Raw genomic sequence first — 27,934 nt, 5'->3', positions numbered from 1 at the left:
CAGTAAAATTGATTTCCTCTGAAAAGAATATGCTTTGCTATTTCCGCCCCAGAGTGTGTAGGAAGTAACAATTAGATGGTTGCAAATAATTTCTTTCCACATACTTCTGGAAGCCTTCCTCTTCTTTATCATTCTTCCTACCCATCTACCAAGTCATTTTGTTCTCTGTGCTTCCACGTGTCCATCTTCGAAGTCCTCATTCATAAATGCCATACAATTCATTTGCCATCCATCCCAGTCAAAAGAGGAGTGCCGATGAGAACAGGGAGTCAATCTGAGATCTCGTTTATTCCTTCTTTCAGGTAACCATCAGAAATACCTTGTGGAAACAAATAATTCCAGCACGATTTGGCCTATCCACAGAATGGTCAGATACAAAATCAAACAGAAGTCATTATTGAATTCCAAACTATGGTCTGGTCCCTTGTGCTGTCAAAACAATAATATTAGTCTTGGAGAGCAGAGTCAGAGCAGGTGGGAAAGGAGTTCTTGTCAGGGATCCATAGCCAAAGAGCAGGAGGATTTGCAGCAACAACTAGAACTTGCCTGGGTGAACTATCTGTTCCTTTGGGACAGTCTCAGAAGGTGCCTTTTTTTTTTTTTGATAGAATTTTTACATTGAAATACACCTGAACCCCAAGGAATAGGGCAGAGCCAGAGCCAGGTTGACTGATCCAGAACATGTAAAGCTTCTAGAATTTTCCTCTCCAAGAAGATTCTCAGGACCAATAGAAAATCAAAGTTGTAGCTGGTCCTCCTGGAGTGCTAGTGTCATTCTCCACTGCTCCCACCTGCCCTCACTCTAGTTTAGTCCTAAGAAGAACATGAAGGTTCTTAGCATGGGTCTGTTTTCTTGCTCAAAGGGTATCTTGGTAGTTGAATTGATAACAGTCAAACCATAGTAAAAAGAAAAAAAAAAAAGAAAAAAGGAAAGAAAAAGAAACTCAACTAAATTTTCCAATTCAAACGTTGAGGAAAAAAATACCCTGATTTGGATAAAAATCAATAGTGATATTCCCCAGCCCCTGTTTGTCTCTGAATCTTTGCCTGTAGGCTCCACTCAAAGCACACCAGGGAATGATTAAAACCCACCATTGGGACCCACATTTTGGCTGATGGATTTTTTTTTTTTAAAAACAAAGTTTTGTTTCTTTATTCTGCAAAGAGGCAAAGAAATGAGTCCATTTGATGATGTGAGCCTTAAAGTTGAAAAAGACTGTGCGGAAGAACAAAAGTGAGGCATAGTTCCTAAAGAGCTTTCACCACGTTAAAAACCATCCAAATGCTCCCCATGCACCCATTCTCTTGTCTGCCCAAAGCTCAATGAATATCAGTTTTCAAATTGATCCCTCCATATATTCTCTGATACTTTAGGAAAAATTAATATCAGGACATTTGGTTTAGAATTACAAGTGGCTGGCTTGAGCTAAGTGACCCCTGGTCTCCTGACCAGAGTACCGTTGTGCTGGGTTCACAGTGCTGTGAAGTATCTAAGAACTATAGGTGTGTGAGACTTCTCCCTTCCAGCTGTACTGCTCATCCTGTGGGCTTCCAGGTGCCACCACACCTGGAGAACATAGTATCCTTCGGTGGTTCTACTTCCCAAGTAACGAGGTCACCACTATTCTTTATATGATGCCTTCGCTACAGGCAATAATGACTGAACCCTCACAGTATCCCTGAGCAGGAGAGAAAGAAGAAGTAGGCCTTCTCTCCCTCCACTTTACAGATGGAGAAACCAAGGCACCGAGAGGTGAAGTGAGTTATCCATGATCACAGTGGGGACCCTGAATCAGCCTGTGATATTTCCTGATCTTTCTGGGTCTAAAGAAAAGCTTCTAGGAGGTCTACAGCTAAAACAAATCTCCTAACCCCACTGTAGCCTGAGGACCCCAGAACTATGTTGGGTATAGAGAAACAGACCAAGGGAGTTCATTTAATAGGTGGCCAGTTGTCTATATCCACCATGACATATGGCCAAAGGCTACTTCTAGAAAGATGTTCACTGAGTTGCCAATTGGCACTATACCCAAAGGAAATTATTATTTTTTTTTGTCCTCCTTGGTTTAAGGATGGATTTTAGGAGTAGTCCTTCCTGTATGAGCATGGGTGAGCTGACTGAGTTCAGTTTGCATTGTGGGGTCTTGTGATTCATGTTAGGGATTGGCAGGGGCAAGCATCTCCTAGCTAGGCTTGCATATTGTTCTGCATGGGATGAAGCAGGCCAGGGCATGGGATGAGGCAGGCTCCCCTTAGGACCTGCCTGCTCATTTCCAATTTGGTCTATTTTTAGCCCTTGACACAAGGTGTTGACCATGTGCAGGGGGATCTCCTACGGTTGTCCGTCTGCTGCCCTCAGGAGCTGCCATTAATAGCACTCCCGACCTTTGGCTCCAGTATATACCAGCCATGTCCTGCCAGCCACTGCAAGGAAAGGTACAGGGAGCAAGAAGGCACAGCCCCTTTCCAGGAGGCAGAGAAGAAGCAGATGGTGCCCAGGAGAGTCAAGTAAGGCAGACAGAACCAGGCAGGCAAAAAAATAAAGCTGCAGGCAGATCAAGGCAGTGCCCTTGTCTTTTGATATTTGGCCAATAGCACAAAATGCAGTGTTTTAAGCAAGAAATGAAATCTTTAAAATAGCTAAGGATGGATGAGAAAGAGGCTTGTGTTGTCATTCATTGCAGGGATGCATCTTTTTCCCCAGTGAGAGGTTTCAAAAAAAAAAAAAATCTCTGAGATGGCAAAGTTGCCTTTCTACAAGTTTTGCAACTGGGACAGGCACACGTCAATTTAGGATGCTCTGAGGGCAGCCCTCTTACAAACTTATGATGTTGAAGCCTGTGATAGGCTAACCACTGCAATTCCCACATCCAGGAGGTTGATCTGTGGATGGAAATGCAATGTTGCCTATGACTGTGGCCGGTTTTGGATGAGGAGATAATGAGACAGACTTTAACCTTGAAGAATTTTCCCATTTTATTCACCTCGTTCACACCCGGACTTTAATAAGAGGGGAGCTGATGTGGATTTGAATTCACTTCGCACGGGATACTTGTGAATGCGTCATATGGAGAATCTAGTAGTCAATACATGTTTGAGAATGAAATGAACAGAACTGCTACCTATAAGGCTAATCCAGCCACTGGGGTGTATCCTTCTCTTTGACCGTGCAAGGTCTTTCCAGGTCTTTTTTGAGCTCTTCGAGACTTTTCCTTGTTTCTGAGGCTACACTGGGAATATCACTTGAATCTAGGTGAGATTAATTGCAATGAGCTCTCTTCAAACTTTCCAAATTTGAATCCCCCCAAGCAAATCTGGTGGTGTTATTTTAACACTGTTCAGTTTGGCAAAGACCTAACAGATTTTTAGCTTTTTGATAAGACGATCAAATCAGTGTACACAAGGAGCGCCTCCTCATAAAGGCCACCACCCAAAGTGCTGTCATCACACAGAAGCAGCCCGACAAAGCTCACTTTGAGTAAGGAGCCACTTTCCTTAGAAAAGAAAATGGCATCCAGTGTGCTAAATAATTTTAGGTGACCCAATCTACCACATTTGAGAAGCCGGGACCCAGAGGGTGTGGGACCTATAGGTAGAATATGCCTCAGCCCCAATGTCCTTTGGAATCTGACATTCTTTTCTCCAGACCAAAGGCTCTAACCATGCACACTGCTGTCTTCTCCTTACACCTGTTCCTAGGTAAAGGAGAACATTTTGCCAGAGTCCAGGGGCATCAGGACTTAGGGCTTATTACCAAGCCCTCTATCTCTAGGAGCAAGCAGCAGGATAAATAGGCAAAGGGGAAGTAAGCTTTCTTGATCACACACATCAACACAGAGAGGGTAGTTTCGGTGTATACAAAGGAGTGGGGCACCATCCATTTAAGAAGTTCTCTAAACAATCTCAGCATCAGAAACCTCTGTTTCTGACACTATGTCTATGTGGAACCGAGTAAAAGTAGAGGGATAATTGAGAAGATGATGTCATTTGATGTTTTTTTTAAAAAAAAGAACTGTAAATTTTTCTAAGAATAAGAATCCTATTGGGCCAGGATCTGCTGCCTATGCCATGAGATGTCACAAGGCGAATAGAATCATCCTCATGACCATGGTCCAGACAGGGATTTGTACTCTTTTAAACCACTCTGGGACTCAGAAGGGCAAGTTAGGCCACCAGGGCCATAGAGTATTGGCTGAATTTGTGCTTGGGGAGGTAGAGTGAGGGGAACCCGGCAGGAGTGGGAGAGCCCCTGGGACCATAAGGAAGTATTGTGTTCCTCAACTGGAATGGGACATGTGGCAGCATGTGCTATCAAGAGCAATGGGGCCTGTTCCCCATAGCACACCTGGTTCCCAACTTATTTGGACAGGTCTGACCCTATAGAGCAAGGTGAACTTTCTAGAGACAAAGTGGAGAAGTGTGTTAAGAGAAATTTGAGGGTGAGTGAGGCCAGTGGGGGCTCATCTGGTGAACTTAAGCCTTCTTAGCTCCCTTCATCATGGCCTTGAGAGACATAACATTCTTATTTGGGATGTCACAGGCTGGTGACAACCAGCTCACGGGATGTCACCTCAATGTTTTATGAGGAGTGTGAGGTTTCCTTTCATTCAGAGGCCCAGAGAAGAGGCACACTCGCTGAGCAAGGGAGAAACAGGGCCTGCAGAAATGATGCTAACAAGATCAGCCTGATTTTAGAGATAGCGCCATATTTCTGAGAATGAAAAGAAGAGCCAAAGTCTCTATGGAGGGTTGTGGGCATATTTGATGGGGTGAGTGGCAATAAGTAAAGAAAGGGGACTAGTTTTCTTTTATTCTACAGCTCCTGGTACAATGCACTTCTCTCCTACCAGAACTAAATATTGGGAATTAATTAGTTTTCATCAGTCATTCCCTCCTCGGGTGGGGGTGAGGGGGCAGCTGGGGCAGCCTGACCTACTGCCTCATCATCCATAAGAGGTTTGTCAGCTGCTCAGGCAAATGGCAGACTAAAAGCAGGTTCTCAGTGTGGGATGAGACCACCACTTCTCCTGAAAACAAAGAGTGACCCTGTCACAGAGCTGTCTGAAAGGTCTGAATTTTCAGAACCAAAGTCTTCTGGATAGGGAGATAGATCTCCCGGGGGAGTAGGTGGAAAAAGCCAGCTGCCAGCAGCCCTGTGCAGGGGGGAAGCACACCAGAGGAGGAGAGAAGACCACAGGCGAGTGGCTGGGTGGGACTAGTGGACAGAGGGTCTCCAGGTGATCAGAAATGTAAGGACCTGCTATAGGCTGATGGTACCAAGAAGGCAGATGGAAACTCTCCTTTGGTCATTCTCTTTGTGTGACCCTGCCTCCCTCTCATCGTTTCTACTTCTTTCCAGACTTTTTCCACCTTCTGTCCCTATGCAAAACCAGATTTCCCTGCTGCTGCTCATAATGCATATTTTCATTTTCATCATTAAGGAAGTAACCAGTGTGAGGGAGGGGTGGGGAGTAACATTTCAAGGGATGAGTGTGCCCTCCTGACTAAGTCTTGCTAAGCCCAGTCCAGCAGAGGTTGAAAGAAACGATTTCTGAAATGTCCTGTGATCTTCTCATTTATTCCCAGGGGCTAAGGCCCCAGAGGGCCCTCCCTGAGTTGGAAGTTGTTACCCCAACTTTTGGCGCTCTAGGTCTGTGAGCTTCGGTGATTTTCTCATTTGCGTGTAAACATAAACACACACACAAACACACACGTGCACGCACATGCTTAATGTGGAATAGTAGAATACAAGTGTCAAATTAAAGCCCGTGGCTGTGTCAAAATGAAACAGAAAGAGAAAGGAAATAAATCCAAGGAGAGGAAACAAGCCAAAGTGGCAGAGGTCCCAAAGGGATGCGTTGGGGACAGTGTTGAGGATTGTTCTAGTGATGGATGTCTAGAGGGCTCTAGGCACACAGAGCCCCAGAGCTGAGGCAGACAAGAGTTGGGACCCCAGCAAACCAGGATGGGATGGCCCCTCGCAAATGGCCTCACCTCCTTCAGCCTCAGCAGAGTAAGCAGCAAGCTAAGCCCTCGGTAGGAAAGCAGAATATAAAGGAAAAGCACCTCTGACCAGATTGGAATTCCCAATTAAGTGTTGAGTGGCCCATGGGCCTGTCCCTTAGCTGGACAGAGAGACAGTCCCACATGGCCGGTCTTTGCCAAGACCTAGGTGTGCTCTGTTCATCATGCTTCCTAGATGGCTGGGCACGAGGACCATGGGCTCTCTGCACCTCCCCTCCTTTCCTCCTTTCTGCCAGGGAGGACCTGAGGGGACAACTGAGTCAGGGGGACAGGACCACACTGCAAAGTTTCATAATAGCAGAGAAAATCATAGGGGTCTGAACAAAAAAAGGAGCATCCAGTTTATAACTGAAATGAAATTGAAAACTTGTTCTTTTTTTTCTTTTTTCTTTTTTTTTTTTTTAACAGATTTAGATAAACAATAAAGGGGATGGGAAAGAAAAGCTTCTTTGAATAATAATTTTTTTAAAAAAACCACAAACATAAAAAAAAAATCCTCAGTTTTTGAACTTATCTTAAGAATAGTTCAATGTGAGGTCTTGCACCCTAAACAGTTATATCTGGAATTTAAAAAAAAAATTGCAGCTCCACACAACAAAGACAAACAGTATTTACTGAAAAATATTGTGCGTGTGCACGTATATATATACACATATACATATACATATACGCGCACACACACACTTTATATATATATATATATATCTTTTTGTGGAGATTTTTTTGTGTGTGTGATTTTTTTTTCTTTTCCTTTTTTTTTTTTTTTTTTTTTTTTTTGTGCCCAAGTAGAGATACAATGGGATTGAAAAGATGCCCTAGAACAGAATATTCCTTACAGGAGCAATACTTTGAAAAGTAACATTTAAAAATGGTTGAGCATACTTGCAACACCTCCAGAAATTCAACTTGGTACAATGTGAAAATAAATAATTGAATCAAATCTTCACCCAAATGACGTGGCCTCAGACCCAGAGTACGCTGCTGGTATGAGTCTTGCCAATCAGACAGGGGCTGATATTCAAGCACCATCCCCTCCTCCCTGCAACCCACTCCCCAGCACCCTTATACTCCACCTCAGCCATACCCAGAGTCTGTCTTGTATCCATTTTCTACATTTCTGGCAAGACCTTGCAGCAGACACATACACACATATATACGTGTGCTATGGGCACACACATACACACACGCACACACACACACACACACTCACTGCACACACAAAATTTCCCACTCAACCCAGATGCACCAAGTGAGCTGAATGACTTTCAGCCAACCACAATGGTGAAAGACAGAAGCACCAAACAATCTTTGAAATGGGTCAGTTATTACAATTTGACTTTTTTTTTTATATTCTAATTTTCCTTAACTTTTGTTAATATTTTTAAAAAGCACAAATGAAAAATGAAGAATTCTTTCCAGATCAATTTAAGGCTTCCCACCAAATGGAAACAGAAGAGGCCTTACACAATATCACATGTGATAAATGTATACCTTTCACGGCCTTAAAATGACAGAACAAATCATTTTTGCCGGTCACTGATTTAAGTATTGTGCCTTTAAATTGATGTCATTCTTTTTGCTACTATGCTGAGTTTTATTATTACTGATGTTCTTTGATTACATAAATGGAAATTTCCTTTAATTTGCTTTAGAATTGCCTGTTCTTATAGAATTATTGGGGTGGCTTTTTGTTTTGTCCTGTTTGCTTTACCCCAGGATGCAAATGTGATTCTTAGCAGGTGAATGCTAAAATGGCACATAGTCAGCCTTCAAGTACCTTTTCCAGCCATCTGAGTTTCAAACAGCTAGCCTTTTGGCTCCTAGAAGGCGCTGATAAGTTGGGGGCAAGGACAGGTGACAGGGAGAGGAATCAAAAAGGAGGAGGGGCTCCTATGCCTTTGCTTTTGGTAAATTTGTTTTGTTCGATACAAATAATTGGATAGGAAGAATGATTGCTTTGCGGTTTTTTGTTGGTTAGTTTTTGTTTTGTTTCTAGATTTGTTTCATTTGATTGTTTAATTTTCCCTCTCTTGGTGCAAAAGTCACCAGAGAGTTTTGCATGAGGAAACATGACAGTACTTAATGAAACTCAGCACCTATAAGGGCATAAGGCAGTTGAAGGTTTTGTTTGTTTGTGTTTGTTTTGTTTTGTTTTGTTTTGTTCTTTCAATCAGCACCAATCCCGTAAATGATCTACACTTGGTGTAAGGTATAAAACTTTTTTTTTCTTTTGGAGTGGAGACAACTCCTCCTTCTCCACCCTATGAACCATAGTGTGGGATTTTTTTCAATACTGTTTCTTATGTGTAAAAAACAAAAGAAAAGTTTTCTTTTTGTTTTTACTTACAAAACATAGAGAATATCTTTGTATACATACAGCGACTGGAAAGAAAGCTTATCTGAAGGGGTTGTGACTTATTCTTTTCTTTTTTTTTTTTTTTTGTAGCATTGGTGGTGGTGTTGGTGGTGGTGTTGGTGGTGGTGGTGGTGGTGGTGGTGGTTTTGTGTATCAGGGGAAGGGAGGGTTATATTTCTTGTGAGCGGTGTTTACCGCAAACCAAACTTAAGGTTCCCTTCTCAACTTGGGTCAAGATGCTCTTAGAGTGAAGACTCATACTGTAACAACTCATAAAGGAGCGGTCCGTCTCGATACCGAATGCCTACTGCCGTCGGGGTGACATACTGCAGAATGTTAATAGTCCTTCTCAACCTCCTGTCTACAAAATGAGCATCCCAAGCTGGGTATCTCTTTCTTGGCATGTCAATCTTAATGAGGGGCCCTTCTGGGGGATAAGGACGCCCCGACGGGGTAGAGGGCACCATGGGTCTCACTTGGAAAACGGGCAAGCAAGTGTCAGCCGTGAGATCCTCCTGTTGTTCCGTTACGGCTCTGGTAGGCGTGACCTGGGTCCCCCGGTACCCAGGGGTCTGAGGCGCCATGGGCTCAACATCGGGGGGCAAAGGGATGCCCCAGAGCAGCTCGGCACAACAGGAGCTGGCAAAAATCTTAGCTCGCGGCCCCATGGGATGCAGCACACCATAATATAAGAGCATCAATGCGATCCCAGCCACAAAGCTAATAAAGACACAACACAGTGCTGGCACCGCATAGGAGTCAGTGGTCTCCGGGTTTCTGTAAAAATACCAAAGGAACGTCAAGGCAGCATTCTCGGTCAAGACTATCGTATAATATGCAAACATTCGATATCGAGTCCGCCCTTCCTTGACGTTAAACCAGCAGAAAATGTACACAATCCCTACCACCATGTTGAAGAGGATCTCCTCCCACTTGGACATGCAGAAGTCTGTTCCGCCATGGATGATCCAGAAGGCCATGGCGCACCAGTGAACCACCACGAAGATTCCGAAGTAGAGCTGGAATATGGAAGCAAAGAGGGCAAAAGAGATAACTCTGGATGAGATGGTGAAGAGGCGCCAGAAGAGGTGGATGAGGGCCCCTCTGTAGCTCATACTCTTCTTGTCGTCCCTGGAGTCCCGCAGCAGCTTGTGATAGGAGGCTAGCACCCAAGCCAGGGACATCAGGGAAGTCACAGAGGAGACACCTGCCGGAAAAGACACAAACCCACACAGTCAAAACCTTGGACATCAGGCGCCGGGCACAGCGGGGGCTGCCAGCCGAGGAGACGCCCACACACACCACGGTCTAAAGGAGGAGGGAGAAAGAAACACATAATCAGGTACTGGATTTTGAGGTCACAGCTGTTCCCTAAGCTGGCAACTTCTGGGGTCTAGGTTTACTTTTTATCCCCCCCCCCCCCCCCCAGTCCGGAGATCCTGGGGACCCATGACTCAAGAGTTAAGCAGAGGCTGCTGTGCCTGGCCAAGGAGCCGCGACCTGGGCCTGCCATGGGGATTCACTGCATGTACTGTGGGCCAGGAGGCATGTGTTCCATTTTAAGGAATCATGAGCTTGCAGGGATCCTTGTTGCACACCGATGGTGGCCGGAGTCAGTGGCCCCGTCACCAGCAGCCTGTGCTCTCAGAGGAGCCCACAGAATGGATCACTGATAGTGAAGCCCCACAGCTTGCTCACTATCCCAAGTTACCACAGCTTGGGATTCTCCTCTGAGAAGGGACTGGAGTCTCTCTTGCTCTTTGGTCATCAGTTCACTCAAACTTCTTAACTGAGGCTTTTGCCTTCAGTTTCTCCATCCCCTGCCTAAGGCCATCCTGACCAAGGGCCTTGGGATATCCTGTCTGTTGTAGTGGCTGCCTTTCTTATTCATTCTCGCCTCTCTCATTCTCGTCCCATCCTTGTTGCCTTCTCCAACCTACTACTCTGCTCAAAGTTCTCTGAGGCTTTGACTTGGGAGGCCCTTCCTTGCCTGATCTCAGCCCTGACTCAACAGTCCTGTTGCTCATGCTTTGGGAAAGCCTTTTCCACTCCCTTATCCTCTGCATTTCTCCTCGGCGGGCAAGTGAACGTGTCTGATCCCAAGGGATACTTCAATTTCGTAGAGCAATTTTATTTGTAAGGCTGCTTATCGGTTATGTGTAACTAAATCAAACTAAACACAACAAATAGTTACTGGAGTCTCTCCAGCTCCACCCACAAGAAACGAATTAGGTAGGTATTACCACACAACTCCCTCTCAAGAGAGACTCCCCATCACTCCTCAACACCCTCACGCATCTTCTCCACTCTGTCTACCTGAAGGCTCTTTTGTTTTTCCTTTCTCCCCAGATTTCAGAACTAAATGCAACCAAATTCAATTAGAATCCTGAATATGGTCCTTTTGGCACCCCTCTTCCTACCAAGTTCCCCACTCTCACACCAGACACAATTCCCCTACAACATTCTTCCAGACTGAAGTCAAAGTCACCACATTAACCTCTGTCAGTTCAGAGATCCAGAAACTGGCTCATCAAGAGATTCATGAAACTGCCCCAGCTCTGAAGACTTTGATTTGTCTTTCCCTGGGGCCCTGCTCACAGTCCCACTCCCCTCCAAACATCAAGGGGAGTCAAAGTCCCCTGGCATTTTACACTCTCCCTGTATTCACCTTCCTCACCCACCTCACTCACATAGCTCCCTTCCAACATCTCAGAGACACTCAGGTTTACAGCTTGCAGAACAATATAGCACAATAATAAAAACCATTATGTGGCATGAGCGTAGAAAAACCCCAGATTGTTAACTGTTACAATGAGTTGTAATATTCTTTTATATGCTTTTGTAATATCAGCAACCGCCACTGAAAACAAACAGAAGAAACCATCCCAATTTCGCCATAGAAGCCAATCTTGAAAACACCTAACAAGTTTCCTCTCACCATTTTGGAAAGTTCTGGACACAATATTTTGTGTGTCCTTCTCCGCTCTTTGTACACACAGGACATTTCCACTGGCACCTGCTGAGGTCACATATGCTCCACAACCATGACACAGTGATAGTGCTAACCTTTCAGAGCCTCCTGTGTTCTTGATGTCTAGTGGGGTAGAGCAGGGAGGGGAATGGGACCTCTTGGGAGTCACATGATTTAGGCTATCAGTTTCCAGAGGGTAGGGAACGTGTGATCATCTTGGTAGTCGGTGCCAGGCTTATTACCAATCCTGGAGCATCATCAGAAAGTTCCTTTTAAACTTCTTTGTGACATCAGCCCTCTCCTGGTGAACTCGTTTCTTGATGTTAATAATCTTGGTGGTACAGCTGACCCTTAATAATCAGATGGGAATTCTATAGAAGTTGAATGGGAAGAAGACTTGATTTTTTTTTGTTCCTTCTAATAAATCAAAATGTATTACTTCTCCAGTTCTAAGAAAAACATGAGTGCCAAGCTCATGAAATAAGAAAAAGCAGCTTAGCTTTTGCCAGAGCACAGTCTAACTCAGTCTTATTCTGAGTGTGTTTTTGAACAGACTAGGCGGATGGAAGCAGGACAGCCCCTCAGCCTTCATTCATGGTACTGATCTCTGTGCTCTCTGTGTTGTTACACTTACCCCGTCCACACCAAATATGAATAAACAGAAATTCAAATGTCCATCAATCGCACATAGCAAAGCCAAATTAATTCTTCCTCATTATTCTATCTTCTGGGTTACCTATGACATCTCCAGATCTAATACTGTGGTTCTGAGGGCTAGTGTTCTGTTAACACCTGCCTCACCTTTCATGAAGTGTTACAGAAACTGCTTCCCTCAGAGCTAACCTGTACATGGCCTTGGTTCTTGGTTAATGTTTCTGGAACTGCTCTCTGGAATATGGCAGGAATGTTCCCCAAACATCATAAGACATTAATGTGAATTACAAGGAGGGATTGGGACATAGTTACATGGATGACAGATCACTTCTGTGGGGCAGTTGGCCAGTGGATGCCCAGCCCCAGGCTTGCCTCTCTGCCTTATCTGTTCCCAACTTGGTAGGTTTTAGGTCACCAAACAGTATATCCACAGGAAGCTTCATAGACCATCCACTTCAACCCACTCATTCAACAGGATGCAGAAGTGCAGGGATTTGGGTTCCTTACCAGGATTACCCTGAGAACCACTGACAGTACAGCTAGGCCCACAGTACAGCTCTCTGCTGGCCTGATCACGTTTGTCCTGGCTCTTCATTCTTAATGCTCCCTGTCCCTTTGTCAGTTTGGCTCTCGAGAGGCCCACCAGGGAGCACCTTTCTTGAGGTCATATGTAATAAAGGTCATCAGCCTTCTCTAATGGCAGATGTCTATTCTAACACCAAGCTGTTGGCCCCTCAGGGTCCTGAATGCCACACCACATCCTTGGCATTGTGCAAATGCTCCAAGTTAAAGGGAAAAGGGAAAGGTGAAACTTCTGATATGTGGCGTGGGTGCAGGATGCCCAGGGCAGAGGCCTTGCCCAAGACTGGAGAGCATGTTTTTTATTTTTTTAATTTTATTTATTTATTCATAGAGACAGAGAGAGAGAGAGGCAGAGACACAGGCAGAGGGAGAAGCAGGCTCCATGCAGAGAGCCCAACGTGGGACTCAATCCAGGGTCTCCAGGATCACGCACTGGACTGCAGGTGGTGCTAAACCGCTGTGCCACCAGGGCTGCCCTGGAGAGTATGTTTGTCTGGAGACTCTTTTCTTCAGAGTATGTTTGTCTGGAGTCTCTTTTCTTCAGAGCATGGTGAGCAGGGACAAAAAGGAACATGAGTGGGGGCCTCATGCCATGGTAAGCCTGTCCTACTCTTTCTGCCAGCAGCATTGGCAGAAATGATCCTGGGGGGGCGTGGTACGCCTGAAGGTGGCTACTTTCTAATTCACCACATTCACCAAAGAACTCCCTGTTCTATGCAAAGCTCTAGACATATTTTTTGGGGGGTCCAGAGTTAGTGCTGCTAAAGGGCTGAGTACATCCTAGAGGGAAACCAGAAACACCAGAGATCATGACCCCATTTGGAAAATAAATAAATAAATAAATAAATAAATAAATAAATAAGGACCCCATTTGGGAGGTGTGTTTCTTACTGGATGCTCAACAGAGAGTAACACTTAGTCTCCAGGGACTCAGAAACCAATAGTACAGGATATTAGATACACTTGTTATCAACTCATCTCCGGGAAACTTTTCTGAATCCTATCTATGACATTGGTACATTTGTTATACTTGGTCAATGAATCAAATGTCCCATGATTTGCCACCTTTGCATCGTTTCTCTGGACAATGCTTGTGGCCTCACAAACCCACAGGACCATAAGTGCACCTTGAAGAACTGTCAGCAGAAGGTGCTTCAGGGCAACCAGCTAATTCTGGAGGCTCCACTGGGGCAAGGGAGGGAGGGAGACAGATGTGTTCTCTGTGTACCTGACTGTCCCAGAGAACATAGCATGATTCACTGAGCATGTATATCCATTATCTTATTTAGAAGAACTTGGTGATGTAGGTACTTATTGTGGGCTGACCTGTGTCATCCTTCCTGCAAAAAAAAAAAAAAAAAAAAAAAATCATATGTTGAAGCCCTAATCCCTAGGACCTCAGAATGTGACTGCATTTGGTGACAGGGCCTTTAAAGAGGTGATTAAGTTAAATAACATCATTAGAGGCAGCCCTAATCCAATTTGATTTGTGCTCTTATGAGAAAGTGGGATTTGGTCACACAGAAACACCAAGAATGTGCTCACACAGAAGAAAGGCCATATGAGGACATGGGGAGAAGGAGGCCATCTGCAAGCCAGGGGAAGAGGCCTCCAGAGAAACCAACCCTGACTCCACCTTGATCTTAGACCTCCAGCCTCTAGAATGGTAAAGAAATAAAGATATGCTGTTTTAGCCACCCAGTCTGTGGCATTTTATCAGAGTAGCCCCAGCAAACTAGCACAGTTTTCTAATTCCATTTTTTAAAAGATTTTATTTATTTATTCATGAGAGACACACAGAGAGAGGCAGAGACACAGGCAGAGGGAGAAGCAGGCTCCCCACAGGGAGCGCAATGCAGGACTTGGTCCCCAGACCTGGGATCATGCCCTGAGTTGAAGGCAGATGCTCAATCACTGAGCCACCTAGGGGTCCCTAATTCCATTTTTTAGAAGAAACTTAAGATATTTTTCAAAAACCATATATCTGTCAAGAAGTAGAGTCAGGATTCAAACTCGGCCTCTGACACCTGTGCTTGAAAGTAACCACTGTACTAATGGGCCTTCCAGACATGATCTTAGAAGAGACTGCGTGAGGGGAGTGGAAAGAAAGTCTAGGCACCTGGGTACAAAGGATTTGAATCTTTTGCTGAGTTGACAAGAAGTATAGTAGCCATGGGTATCTGAGAGAGGCACTTGGTTTTGGAGCTACAAACCAAATTTGCATTCTAGTCCACCTTCCTCAGCAGAATAACATTCAAGCCACAAAGAAAGAGGTGACTCCAATAGAATTAACTGAGATCACTTTCCCTCTGTCAAGTGATTAATCTTCCAAGGCCTGCAGTGTATTCCATTGCAGAGGGAAGACGTACAAGGTTTTCCTTCACTGCTGTGGCTCACTTGGAAGATTTCTGTCTCACCTGAGGTCAACCCAAAAGCCAATGCATTATCCTGGCCAAGACCCAAGCCCAGAGGAACCAGCCTTGAAAGGGACCTTGTGGCCCCCAATGAGATTCTCAGACAGGCCTGGGAACATTTATGATTTGCTCCCACTATGGCTCCATGACTTTCTGTCTTCCAAAGATCAGACTGGAAATTGTTAAACACTTCACGTTCAGCTGTGACAAGTTCTGGGCAGTGACCTTCATGGCTTGCTCACTTTTCCTGGTGCAGATCAGGAGGTGGGGCTTGTAGCTGGCCCAATGAGCCAACTGGAGCCCAGCCCCACCAGCTGGGAAGACACTAACCTGGAGCCTCCTAGCGGGTCAGTCCTCCTGAGAAAAGCTCACGAGAGGGGCCTTCACGTTCTGATCACTAGACCCAGGGTTTAAGATTTCCAGAAATGGAATGGCCATACCTTATGGCTAGCCAATGGAACAGAGAGGGAGGGGATGCAATTTGCAGTTGGACACTCCTTACCAAAGAGGGGTAGTCATTAGGGAGGGTCCAATTTGGTGGCATCAGTGTGATATCCAAGCATCACTCTCACTCAAACTTATGCCAGTTGGGGAATAAAATAAAAAATGTGAGTGTGGATGTTCCATTGCATGAGAAGCATAGGGACATGGTGTCTGGGGGAGGACAGCCTCTAAAAATCAGAGAGCAAGGGGCTGATGAAGTGGAAGAATCAGAAGGAAAGCTATGACATAGTGGAAGGGATCAGGGTACAGCCACCAGGGTGAGGTAGGGAAGTTGATACATGACAAGTCCAAAGCAGGGCCATAACCAGAGCAGGGCTGCACCAAGGGGCCATCAGGTGGGAGTCCCAACACATCAACAGAAAGAGAGCTTGAAGGAGAAACCAGACACTATAGTATCTCATGGGGAGAACCCAGCATGGGGGTTCAAGGAATACTCTGAGAACACCCAGGGGGTATTGAGAGATGGCCACAAGACTTTCTGAGTGCGAGTAGATGAAGTCAAAGGCAGGACCTTGTTTTGCAGGGTGACATGTGCACACCCAGTTCTGTCATCAGCTGCTGTCCCCCACCTTTCTGCCACAAGTGCTTAGTTCCACCACTAAATCACATGTTGGAAAAACATTTAGAAGAGGGGTTTGGTGGGGGCACTAAGCACAGGGTAGAGCAGGGATAAGAAGAGTCAACCACGCAGATTCCCAGCTCCCTCTCTCCTGGCTCCCTCCCATCAGCATATAACCAAGGTCAAGTTCGTCCCATCTTACAAAGACTAGATCCTCCCTGAACCCTATACCTTCTGCCAGTGAGAAGCCACCTCCCTGTGTCTCTTCTCTTCCAAACTTCTTGAGGGTAATCTTGCTTCTTAACTCCCCTGCCCCCCTCTTTACTCCTGACCCTCAGCCCCAGCATAAGTCATCAACCAATTCCTCAGAGCACCATGCAGATGACTTGTCTCTCCTGATGCTGTGTGACATTTGGCATTTGGATTCATTCTGTCCTTCCTCACACTTGACTGTTAGCTATTGCCCTAGTTATGCCATCCTTTCTTTGCTGGGCTGTTATCTCCATTTTATAGGTTAGGAAATGGACCCTGAAGTAAGAGTCTTCAATATGGCTGCAGCCATATTCTGACATTACATTCATACTCAATTTGTATCGTATCGTACCCCTAGAGGTTCTCCAAATCAAGAAACATGCTCAACTGGCTATTTGTCTACCAAGGTCAACATCTATATCTTTGGACCTTTACCTCTTCCCTGAAGCTAATGTAAGGGGAACTCAACCATTTGCTCTTCAAATCCCCCATGTGTATTTTCCCCATACCTAGCTCCTTTTAGGTGAGTGATTCTTCATTACACCCATTCAACTTCCCCATATCTTCCTACATTTTTAAAAAGTCCAGTCTCTTCTTGGAAATGCTCCCAAAATAAAGATAAAGCAGCTGTGTGTATGGTTCTCAAAACATTCCTGTCTGCCTCCTGTCCTCACCTCCATCCAGGAGACACAGCAAGGGAGCACTGATACAAGGTTACCTTCCTATTCAGACAACAGGGGGAGGGAAACAAGCCTCGCCAATGCCATCTATGAGCCAGGCCCAAAGACGCTGAGTAACTTGGCCAAAGTTACACAGGTAGTAAGCGAGAGAGCGAACAAACAAAACCTGGGATTATCTCACTCCTCATCTGTGATCAGTGTGCTTGAGCTGGCTCATCCTGGCTTGTGAGATCCAATTGTGAAATTTGCAGGAATTCTGTGGGCTGGCTAATGTCATGCTGGAGGCTTGAAATAGGCGTGGTGGGAATGTTGATACTACAGAAATTTCTACTGCTACAAATCAGAGGTCCCCCAACTCTGCTAAGAGCTTGTTGTTAAGTATTTACCAGCATGCTGCTTGTCAGGATCTATTATCCTTCTTGAAAAATGTAGTGGGCCTCATTGCAAGTTAGATGGGCCCCATCAGGCTGTCCTCCATATTCCAACACCATACTTCTAGGCAAACCGACATACTACTGGCTATCAGTGAGAATTATACTTAACAAGTTTGATGTGAAACCGATGAAGAAACCATTCCCTTTTTTAAACTTTCACTAACAATAGGCTTACAGTAAATAATTGAAGATCTGACAGTCTTTTTTAAGAGTCTTTTGCAAGCATTGACGTCCTCATTTTTGTCACATTTTTGTGTTTGGAAGGGTGTGATCCCCACATGAGATTACCACATGGTAACCACCTTAAAACACCCTTGATATTTCCAGACTGACCCTTAGTGAGGGTCCAAATAGAAGATGGCATCTACCATCTGTGGATGGAACCCTCAGGACCTACAAATATGTGTGGCTGAGTCAATGTGGAAAAACCCAAGGGCAATCAGAGTGCCCTAGTGTAAACAGAGGGAGGGAAGACTGGAAAGGCTTGGGAAAGCTGACATCTGAAAACCCGTACCACACCCTGAAGAAAAAGATGGGCCAAGGAGGACAGAATTTGGCCACTACACAGGTAATCCCTATAGTAGAACATTATCTCACCACGGTTTATAGGAAATATCTCTTTACTGCCTCTGTATCCAGGCTGATCTTCATCTGCTAACCGTTATTAATGATTTCAATAATAATGATCACTCCCCTCTACTAAACAGCTACCATGGCCCCAACTCTAGGCTAACCACTTGACACACATTAACTCAATCATTCTTCCCTGCAAATGTATCTGAAGCAGTGGGCTGATCTGAAGATGGGGAGACTGAGGCTCACAGGCTGAGGAAATTTTGCATATCAAGTAGTTAAGAAATCACAGAATTAGGATTTGAACGCTGGCCTGCCTAAATCCCAAACTCAGTCCTTTTTTAAACACCCGGAAAGGTATGTCTCCTCACCCATACCTACAGATTAATGAATTAGCATTCAGATTTATACATCAATTTCTTATCAGTTTGGTTAGTGTGTGGCAGCCCTCTGATCATCTCTGTGAGCACTGACAAAGTCAAATTTGTGGGCCTGCCAATCTGAACTCTCAGCCCTGGAAGGCCCTGAGTGTCCCAGGATATTGGGAGGCACATCCATCTCCCTTGCCTGGACCTTTGGCATGGCCTCCTAACTCATTTCCCAGCATCTGTGCTTATCACAACAATGTATTCACTAAGCTAATATGTGCCCCTCTGCGTGGCCTCCCAGGCATGGTAGGCTGTCCGTGGTCACTGATTTTCAGAGCCTTTCCCATGGGGCAATATGCATTCCTGCCCTGTTGAACTCAGTTGTGGTCTGTGGCTTGCTCTGACCAGGGAGACATGAGTAGGAGTATGTGTGTCACTTCCAGGCAGAAGGCCATGCTCTCCCATGCTCCAAGAATAGGCCACTCTGCCAGTGACCTGGGACAGATGTGCAACAAACAGGAAATGAATCAACTTTTTAAGCCAACAGAATTGTTTGGGTATTCTACACGGCAGCATGGCCAGCCCATCCTGACTGATGTGCCACCTTGTTCAGAGTTAACACCATGGTCGGTCCTTTTAAAAGCCTCCAGGGACCCGCATGCTACTGCCTGGGAGCAATACGTGTCATCTGTCAGTTACCTTCAGTAACTCCCTTCCCCAATGAGTGCAGATCTAATGTTCTTTTCATGGTGTCAGGCTTTCGTCCAAGGCCCTACATGATCCATCCTCTTGCCCTCTGCAGGGGCTTAATGGGTATTGTGGGGGTGGGAATCACCTCCCACCAGCTCCCCGAACTCCCTCAATCCTAGATGTGCTCCAGACTCCCTCCCACCTCAGCGCATAGGCATTTGCTCTTCCTCTGCCTGAAATGCCCTTCCCCCAGATAGCCAAGTTCCTCACCGAGCCCTTGACTCAGAGACCTGCTTCTCAGCCAGGCCATCCCTGACAACCACGTTGAAAAATTGTCACCACCATCCCCCATGTCTCCTCCCACTTCCCATGCTTTATTTTCTACCTTAGCATTTCCCCCACCATCTTGATAGACTTTATCTCTTATTCTCTTACTTGTTCCTTTTTTAAATTAAAAAAAAAATTTTTTTTTAATTTTAGTGCATCTGTTCCAAGGGTAGGGCCGTGATTTGGTCTGGTCCTTCTGAAACTACGTGCAAAAGTGTGTCATAAAAAAGTCTATAGCTATTCTCTGATTCCCAAGTGGGCCCATAGGAAAAGGGGCCTGTGACCCCACTAGTCATCACAACCACCCACCTCTACCCCTGAATATGGGACAGGGGAATTCCCTAGTTAGCCAACATTTATGCCTTTGTCCCTAGGAAGAAATAGTTGAGGGTAGAAGAGAGAGAGGAAGAGAAAATAACATTTATTGGGTGTTTCACATGTATTAGGCATTATGTCACATACTTTGCTTATGTTAGTTACTTCATTTAATCCTGACAAATGAAATATCTGTTGGTGTTCCATTTTACAGACAAAGAAACCAAGGCTCAAAGAGGTAAGTAAGAAGGTTTGCCTGAGGTTACTGCATCAAGCATGTCCTTTTATTCTTGACTGCTTTGATATCCAGCACTTTGCTGATCCTCCTAGGAAAAGCAAGAACTTGGTGCCTTTCCCATGCAAACCAACCAATCCAGAGGAGACCATATTCAGCCCACAATGCTCACAATCATCCATTTAACAGCAGGGCAAATATCCTCAACAGGGGTGATTTTGCCCCCACTCCCAGCAGGGACATTTGGCAATGTCCCAACACCAGGTGTGAGGGCTACTGGCAGTCAGTGGGTAGGGGACAGGCGTGCTGTTAGAGCTGCTGTAAGGCACAGGACAGCCCCCCAACACACAGCAAAGAATTATTTGGTCCCAGATATAGTGCTGATGAGGCTAAGAAGCCCTGTGATTGAGTATTCCTATTTCCTCAATATTCTCAGTAAGTCAAAAGCCAAACTGGGAACCTGGGTATTTCTGATAGCTGGAGATTGAAGCTTTCTAAAGAGTTCTCTCTGAGAAGTGACTATGCTGGAAGAGGCCCATGGGGTACAGACATAGTGCAACATTGGGAGAGGCTATGAGAACAGCATTTTTAAAGTCTGTTATCTGTATAATGAGTCTCTTCTGAGCGCCACACCAGGGGCTCACGGCCACTCTGGGAACCAGCGGATAACAAGAAGGTAGCACCGCTCTCCTTGAGGAGCATCAAGGTCGAGCACTGATATGTAAAGAACCCAGCAGAGGAAAGCTAAAGCTAGCCCTCTGTTTGCTTGTCTCCTAAGACACTGTCAGCGCTATCAAAATACTATCTTCACAGCCAGCTGGAGAAAGACAAACTTTACCGATTCTAGAACAAATGTCAGCCACTCAGCTAGCATGGTTCAGGCCTCACAGATGCCTGGATCCTGGCTGGCCTGGAGCACACGGTGGGGAAGACCATCTGCTGTCACTGGAAAGTTCCAGTAAATCCCTTCTCCTTGAGGAGCTCATGGCCAACTAGGCTCAATGCCCTGATGTTCCCAGAGTGAGTGCATTTTAACCCAGGTCGTGAGGTGCCCTGGGAAGGACACACGCCTTGGTATAAACAGATCTGCCTTTATTTTACTGTTTTTGGAACCATGGGTAAAAATGTGGATTTGGAGTATTTAATGAATTATGAGTATAAAACATATAGGCACAAATTTGATATATATATACATACTATACACTATATTCATATATCTATATATAGTGTGTATATCCGTATATCTATAGAGAGAAAGAATACACACACAAACACACACACACACACATTGTATATAAACATATTGAATACACATTGTGTATCCCATACTACCAAAGATGCGTCCTCATGATGGTCATGTCAAACAATCCTGAGCCTCAGGACACATGTAAAAGTGCTCTGGAAATTGTAAAAGGCTTCACATGCATTAGCTCTTCTTAAGTTTTAATTTTACTGATATTGAAATGACTAAGCAGTCAAGTCAGAGAGAGTAAAAAGCTTCAGCCTGGAGGGGGAATGGCTTTGAGAGATGGCTCCACTCAGCTTCTCGGTGCTGCTCTTCCTATTTGGAGTTTATAAAATCTAGACTTCAAATTTTTGAATTTTGCCATGGGATGTCAAGGGTGTGTTCCTGGCATATTACAGGATGAGATCAGACCTCTCGAGCCAAAGGCAAAGTTCATCTGCAGCCTCCCTGTCCTTCCCAAGCCCCATCAGAGACGTGATGGTGCGGGGCCTGCAGGCTTGGTGTAGGAGGGGACTTGGAACATTATAGTCATTTAGAAGCCGATAAAATATTTTTTTAAAAAAAGATGTGTTTATTTATTTGAGAGACAGAATGTGTGAGTGGGAGGGGCAGAAGGAGAGGGAGAGAGAATCTCAAGCAGACTCTGCACTGAGATCATGACCTGGGCCAAAACCAAGAGTCGGATGCTCACCCGACTGCACCACCCAGGCACTCCAAGCTGATACAATCTTTTTAAAAGGCTGGAAGTCTGAGTGCATCCTGTCTCCCATGGTGTGGGATATGATATGGTTGTCAAAACCCTAGAAACTCTTATCAGCCAAAATGGTCTTGGATTCCTTTACGTGGGGCCACTGTGGCCCTGAGGATGACTGACCCTGAGTAACTAGAACTTCACTGTGGGCGTTCTGGCCTCACGGCCTCCACTCAGCACTCAACAGTGCTAGCTGTGTTTCCAGAGCTGGGACAGAAGCTCAGGAAAGGCAAGGGGCACAGGGTGGCTCTCGCATACCCTTTCGTTCTGCGGCAGCTCAGGTGAGCGGTTTGGCCGAGGGAAGCAGGGCTGCTGAGCAGGTGAGGATGGTGGGTGCCTGGGTGGGCCTGACTCAGGGGTGGTCCTGGCCCCTTAGCTCAAATTCTCTGTGGCCAGCGGCCCTGGATGAGAAAAGCCTTCCAGGGAAAATGACGTGGTGCCACCAGAGCCTCGCTGAGGACGGCAGCACCGTGTGCCTTCCGTGCCAGGCGGTAGAAATACTCGCCACCGTTGTCAGACTGCCCCCTTTGTGCTGAGGACAAACACGTTTTACTTACTCCTGACAAACCCCCTCTGAGGCAGGAGTTATTAGCTGTGGTGCACAAATGACGAGCCGCGAGGCTCAGAGGAGGCGAAGGCCGCGTTGGAGAGGATGCAGCTCCTCCGTGCACAGCAGTTGTGTAAAGCCAGGCCTGGTGATTTGCTAATATAGAAAATAAAATATTTATTTTGTTTGTTGTTAGCCACCATGCAAAACAGGACGCAGTGACTTTTCTTTCAGGTGACAGTCTCAGGAGCCCAGCAGGCGGACAAGCAGAAGAGGACTCAGAGGGCTGGGCTGTGAAAATAAGGGGAATGAGAGGGCCCCCATGTGGTCACGGGGTGGGGGGCAGATTTTCCAGCCGGCAGGCCCCTCAGCTCCGGGGCCTGGAAGCCTAGAATGCACTAGAAGGCCTAGGATTCATCGAGGACTCAGCTCTCCGCTGGTCAGCGTCCAGCCAACACTTACCTCGGGTTGGCTGGCCCTCGAGGGAAAGCCACCCTAGAACTCCTCGGGATGTCCCGACCAGCGTTGCACTCCAGCTGGGTCCAGAATTGAATGAGTCCCTGGGGGCAAATTCTACAGATGAACAAGTTGAGGCTCAAACAAGATGTTTCGCCCATAACCACGCTGGACGTGGAACAGCTGAGGGGGATAGGGAACCACCCCAGGGGGGTTTCCTTCTTGAGGTCTCTGCCATTTTGCCCTCCTCCCCAGTGGTGAGACATGTGTGACACAGGAAGGCATTGTTTGTGACACTCGTGGGCTTGGAAATCTTGGAAATCTAAATCCTTGGAAATCCAAATCCTTGGAAATCTAAAGGAAGAGAAAAGATCTATTGAAGAGCATTTCACTGTAGTCTGTCCTGGATGGAGCTAAAAGTTCCCACGAGGCCCAGAGTTCAAGATTGTCTCTAATGTGAATGTCAAGCTAACTAAAGCCACTGCCCCAATTTCACTGAGATTTCCCCCTCTTTTCTCTTCCTTAGAGTCACAGGCTACCAGGACTGAAAGGGTCTTCAGGATTCCCTCCTGCCTTCACTCATAGTAGCCAGGCCCAGAGAAGATGAGATTGCAGGGATCTGCCCCAGAATCCGGCACGGCATTCTAGCACAGTGGACTCCCAACCCAGTGCTCCTTCTGCCAGCCTTTGCCCTCTGCATGGAATTTGGGGGAAGACCTCACAGGGGAGCAACTCTAAGAGGGGCAAAGTATCTTGTGTGGAAATGGAAATGTTCTCAGATGAACTGTAGTAGTGGTAACAACCCTGGGAATATACTAAAGTCAATGACTTGTACACTTCAAGTGGGTGAATTGAATGGTATGTAAATTGTATCTTAATAAAGCTCTTTAAATAAAAAACAAAACTAAAACTAAACAAAGCAGCAGCTCTGCTGGCAAGACCTCCAGGCCAGGCGAACCTATAGAAGCAGCCGAGGGACACATCTCAGCCTCCTTGCTACTACTCAGACACCAGAGGGCTCTCTTAGCTCAAGGCCTTGCCCTTGGCTGTTCTCTCATCCTGGCACACTTGCTTCCAAAATTGGCAGGGCTGGCTCCCTCCCATCCTCACATCTTTGCTCAGAAGTCACCTTGTCCAGGCAACCTTTCCCAGCTGCCTTCTGTTCTCCTGTCACCTCTCTTTCCAGATTCACCAGTCTCCTGAGTGCCTGTAATTTGCTAACATAGAAAATAAAATATTTGTTTTGTTTGTTATTTGCCTCTCCCTCAAGAAATGTAAGCTCTGTGAGGGCAGGGCTTTCTCTCTGTTTTGCTTATGGCTACATCGGGCCCCAGCTCCTAGAACCGTGCTTGGCACATTGCAGGTGCTTAATGACTAGTTGCTGAGTGAGTGAATACGTGGCCCAAATACAGTTTCTGCTCACTGCTTACTTCTGAATTTGCAGCCCCTCAGAACCTTCCCCCACAAGGTGGTACTGGATAGCCTGTGTGAGCTCAGGAAGCCTGCCCAGTGTCCCTCGTTGTTCGGGCACTTCACACACAAACATTTCCAGGTGGCCAATTGCTGTTTCATTGATGGCAGGTAACTCTAATAAAATCGATTTAGTTTGCCTTTCTCATATTTGTCCTGCTGCTTTAAGAAGTCTCCTTTGTCTGAACATCATTTTCTGTCACGCTTAAAGATTTGAATTCGTGAAGAGGCTGGATCTCACGTGGAGCATTCCTACTGCAATTTTAAAAAGAGAAAAGAACTCTGCCTCTCTTTTTCTCTTGGCCAGCTGTTAGGGGCAATCTCAGCCAGGCCTCGGTTCAAGCAGAAACATGCACTGGAAGCATTGAGGTGTCTGCTTAAAATCTGTGCAAATTCTGTTTAAAAGTGTAAGGCCTTAAAGAGCTGTCGAACAAGGAGCCGTCGGTAGCTGAAGCTGAAGGTGCCTGGTCAGGGGACCCTGTGTGCAGACACCAAGTATGCATCGCATAGGAGAGAAGGAGGGTGTCTCCTCAGAGCTGGAGGGAGAGTGGGGAAGCACCCACCACTCCCACCACTGTGGGGGAAACCGGAGAGGCCGAGTTTGTGTTCGGGCCCAGATGGTGGTCACGTCCATGCAACTCTCTTTCTTTCAGTGAAGATACAGGGCAGCCGGAGAAGGTAGTGAACAGGAGATTACACATCTTTTCCTTTCTTTATCTGCTCCTGGCTCAGCCACAGACAAGTGACAAGCAGCCTGGGAATTGACATCAAAGGCTGGAAGACTTCTGTGCCGACTTGGTGGGAAACCCTGGGGTAGCTCTTGGAGATGAGCAACTCCAGCCCAGCACAGAAGTTGAGCTATGGAGAAGGGTTCTCTCCACTGGTAAGGGCTGGGGAGCACGGAGGCTCCTATGACTCTGGACAAGGTGCTTCATTATCTGATGTTGTTTGATGCAATGGATCAATTGGGTTTTGTTTTGTTTTTTTAAAGATTTTTTGTTTAATTGAGAGGGAGAGCGCATGAGCACAAGCAGGGTGGGGCAGAGGGAGAGGGAGAAAGAATCTGAAGCTGATTCTGCACTGAGCTTGGAGCCCGACATGGGGCCCAATCCCATAATCCTGAAATCATGATCTGAGCCGAAACCAAAAGTCAGATTCTCAACCCAGTGTACCACCCAAGTGTCCCTGGATCGATTGTTTTAGTAACAAGTTTTACTTCTTGGTAACGAGAAAACTGAGTGGGAAATTCATTAGCTCTGGTGTAGGGCACAGATTTAAAATCTTCAGACCAGATTACCATCACTTTCTTGTGGTACCTTCACCTTTTAACCTTTTAACCTTAATGATTGAAGAATTAACTTTTGTGTTCCAGACATTGAGAGTGACAGCTAATGTCCCCATGAGCAGGACTGGAAAGATACCAGAATGCATTTTTTTACATAAGAAGAAAGGAATCTCCCAAGAAGAGGGACAGGGAAGTCCTCCATTGTGTGTGGGGGTGGTGGGGGTGGTGGGTTAGCCTGTTTAAGCCACCCAACAGATAAGAAGCAGCCCTCTGGGCCTTCCCTTCTTCTGAGAGCCCCACCTAGGAGGCTTGGCCCCTCACACGAAGGGAGAGCTGACCACAGAGACTGGCAAACTGACGCTGGAGAAGGTTCCTCCGGGATGCATACCGTCCTTCCTAGGGAAAGGAAGAAGCGCTCTGGGGGCTGGCAGCTGAAGACAAAGGCATAGACAGTTTAGCTCAGAAGGAGCAGAGAAATGTGAATGAACACTTGCCTTTGTGAATTGCTTGGATGCTGTCCGGGTTCTTGCTAGAAAAAGCAGTAAACGTGAAGCTGAAGTATAAGTCACCGAAAGGGCTTTGATGTAAGCAGAGTCAGCAAGTGAAGTTAAGAAAGAAGATTATTAGGAAGGTCAACACCAAAGAGATAGGAAGCAAAGGCCCTAATTAGATCCTAGAACTTGGCTGTTGTTTAAAAGAACACCAGTGTCTGAAGGTAGGCTTTAATATTTTCTCATGCCTCCTTGCCTTAGTAAAGATGCTTGTTTTTCCTAACTTTGGTTACTGATGGCTAGGTGGAGGGTAGGAAGAACCACCTGGGCGAGGCTTGGTATTTGAACTACATCCTGTAGATGCCATGCTGCCATCCCAACTGCAGGCCCAGTGCGGCAGGAAGGGGAGGCTTTTCTGAGAGCCTTCCTTGCTGTGTGACCTTGGGCAACTTACTTACCTCTCTGCGCTTCAGCTTCCTATATGTTAAACAAGGAGGGTGGATTAGGTGGCCTAGTCAACCTCTTCAGTTCTAAAGATCGCATTGCTCTAAATCCCTTTAGACACTGAAGTCGTGAGGTTCAAGTTTTTTGATACCAGAGGTGCCTTTCTGTGTACCCTCTGCCAGCATCTGGCTGACCACCACTCACAGGGGTCCTGCAGCACCTGTAAAGTTTTGCACAGTGGAGTGTCACCCATGAGAACAGAGCAGATCTGTTTTTGATCCTCTCTGAGAGAAGCGCTTGCCCTAAGGAGAAGCGGATCCCCTGTGGGTACCAGCTGGCGCTGTTTTATGCATGGCGGTGGCTCTGCCTTCAAGTTCCAGCTCCAGCCCTGGAGCTTCTGGTCCCATCCAGGGACTTCCTAGAGGATTGAGGGGGACACATATGGCTCAGAGGGTATCTCAGGATGCCTGGGGTTTTCTCTGAGGATTCCCAGAGGGACCTAAGAAGACAGAAGGAACATGCACTGTATGGAAATGAGGGGCACTGGGTTTTAATATCAAATCTCTCACTGATTGGGTAAGCCACCCACGTGTGTCTAGCCAAGCTCTCTTGGTCTCCAGGGTCAGAATAGAAACTAACCCCAAGGAAAGGCCAGCTAAAGGGCTACGTGTATTTATCACTAATAGGCATTTGAGGGAGCTGGAAGGGTCCTGCGTCTCAGGCTCATTCCCTCACCCCTTGGTCAGCCAAGCTTAGCTCCACAGTACGACAGCAAGTCTCTGTGCATGCTTAGCAGAGGTGGCTTACACAAAAGGCTCTGGAACACTAAGAATATTTTCAAAAAGCCAAGCCCTGGGCAGAGATTTCAGGGGCAAGAGGCAGAAGCATCATCTTCTGACCTTGTCAGTATAATTGCATCTAAGATACAGAAACACTACACACACATGCATACACACACACACACACACACGCATGCACATGTGCACACACACATGCTGGAGCTGATGGATCCACAGTGCATATCAACCTCTGCTCCCTCCCCGCATCAGTAACCACTTCCTGCAGAACCCCCAAAAGTCTGTCTCTTCAAGTGTCAGACACAGCCATCCTTGCTAAGGACCCAGGCATTGGGGCCCAACTACCTCGGCAAAGATCCCATCTGTATCACTTAGAAGCCTGTGGCTGCCTCGTGCTGTTATTTAAAGTCTCTGGAGCTCAGTTCCTTCATCTATAAAATGGGAACAATAGAAAGTATCTACTCATTGGGCTGCTATGGGACCTTAATGGGTTAATCCATGTAAACCTC

The 27,934-nt window shown here is 46.1% G+C and overlaps 1 protein-coding gene across 1 annotated transcript in view; it reads right to left on the bottom strand.

The window, feature by feature from the left end:
• Positions 1-269: 269 nt before the first annotated feature.
• The window catches only part of XKR6 (XK related 6), a 319,189-nt gene continuing 291,524 nt past the window's right edge, over positions 270-27,934 (bottom strand). Inside the window, exon 3 of the mRNA XM_072796068.1 lies at positions 270-9,587. Coding sequence (XP_072652169.1) covers positions 8,623-9,587 — 965 coding nt within the window. The 3' untranslated portion in view covers positions 270-8,622. The remainder of the gene's footprint in view (positions 9,588-27,934) is intronic.

Source organism: Canis lupus, chromosome 24, assembly GCF_048164855.1.
Source record: "Canis lupus baileyi chromosome 24, mCanLup2.hap1, whole genome shotgun sequence".
Classification (NCBI taxonomy): domain Eukaryota; kingdom Metazoa; phylum Chordata; class Mammalia; order Carnivora; family Canidae; genus Canis; species Canis lupus.
The sequence above is the reverse complement of the archived record's forward strand: the minus strand, read 5'-3'. Positions and strand labels throughout refer to the sequence as shown.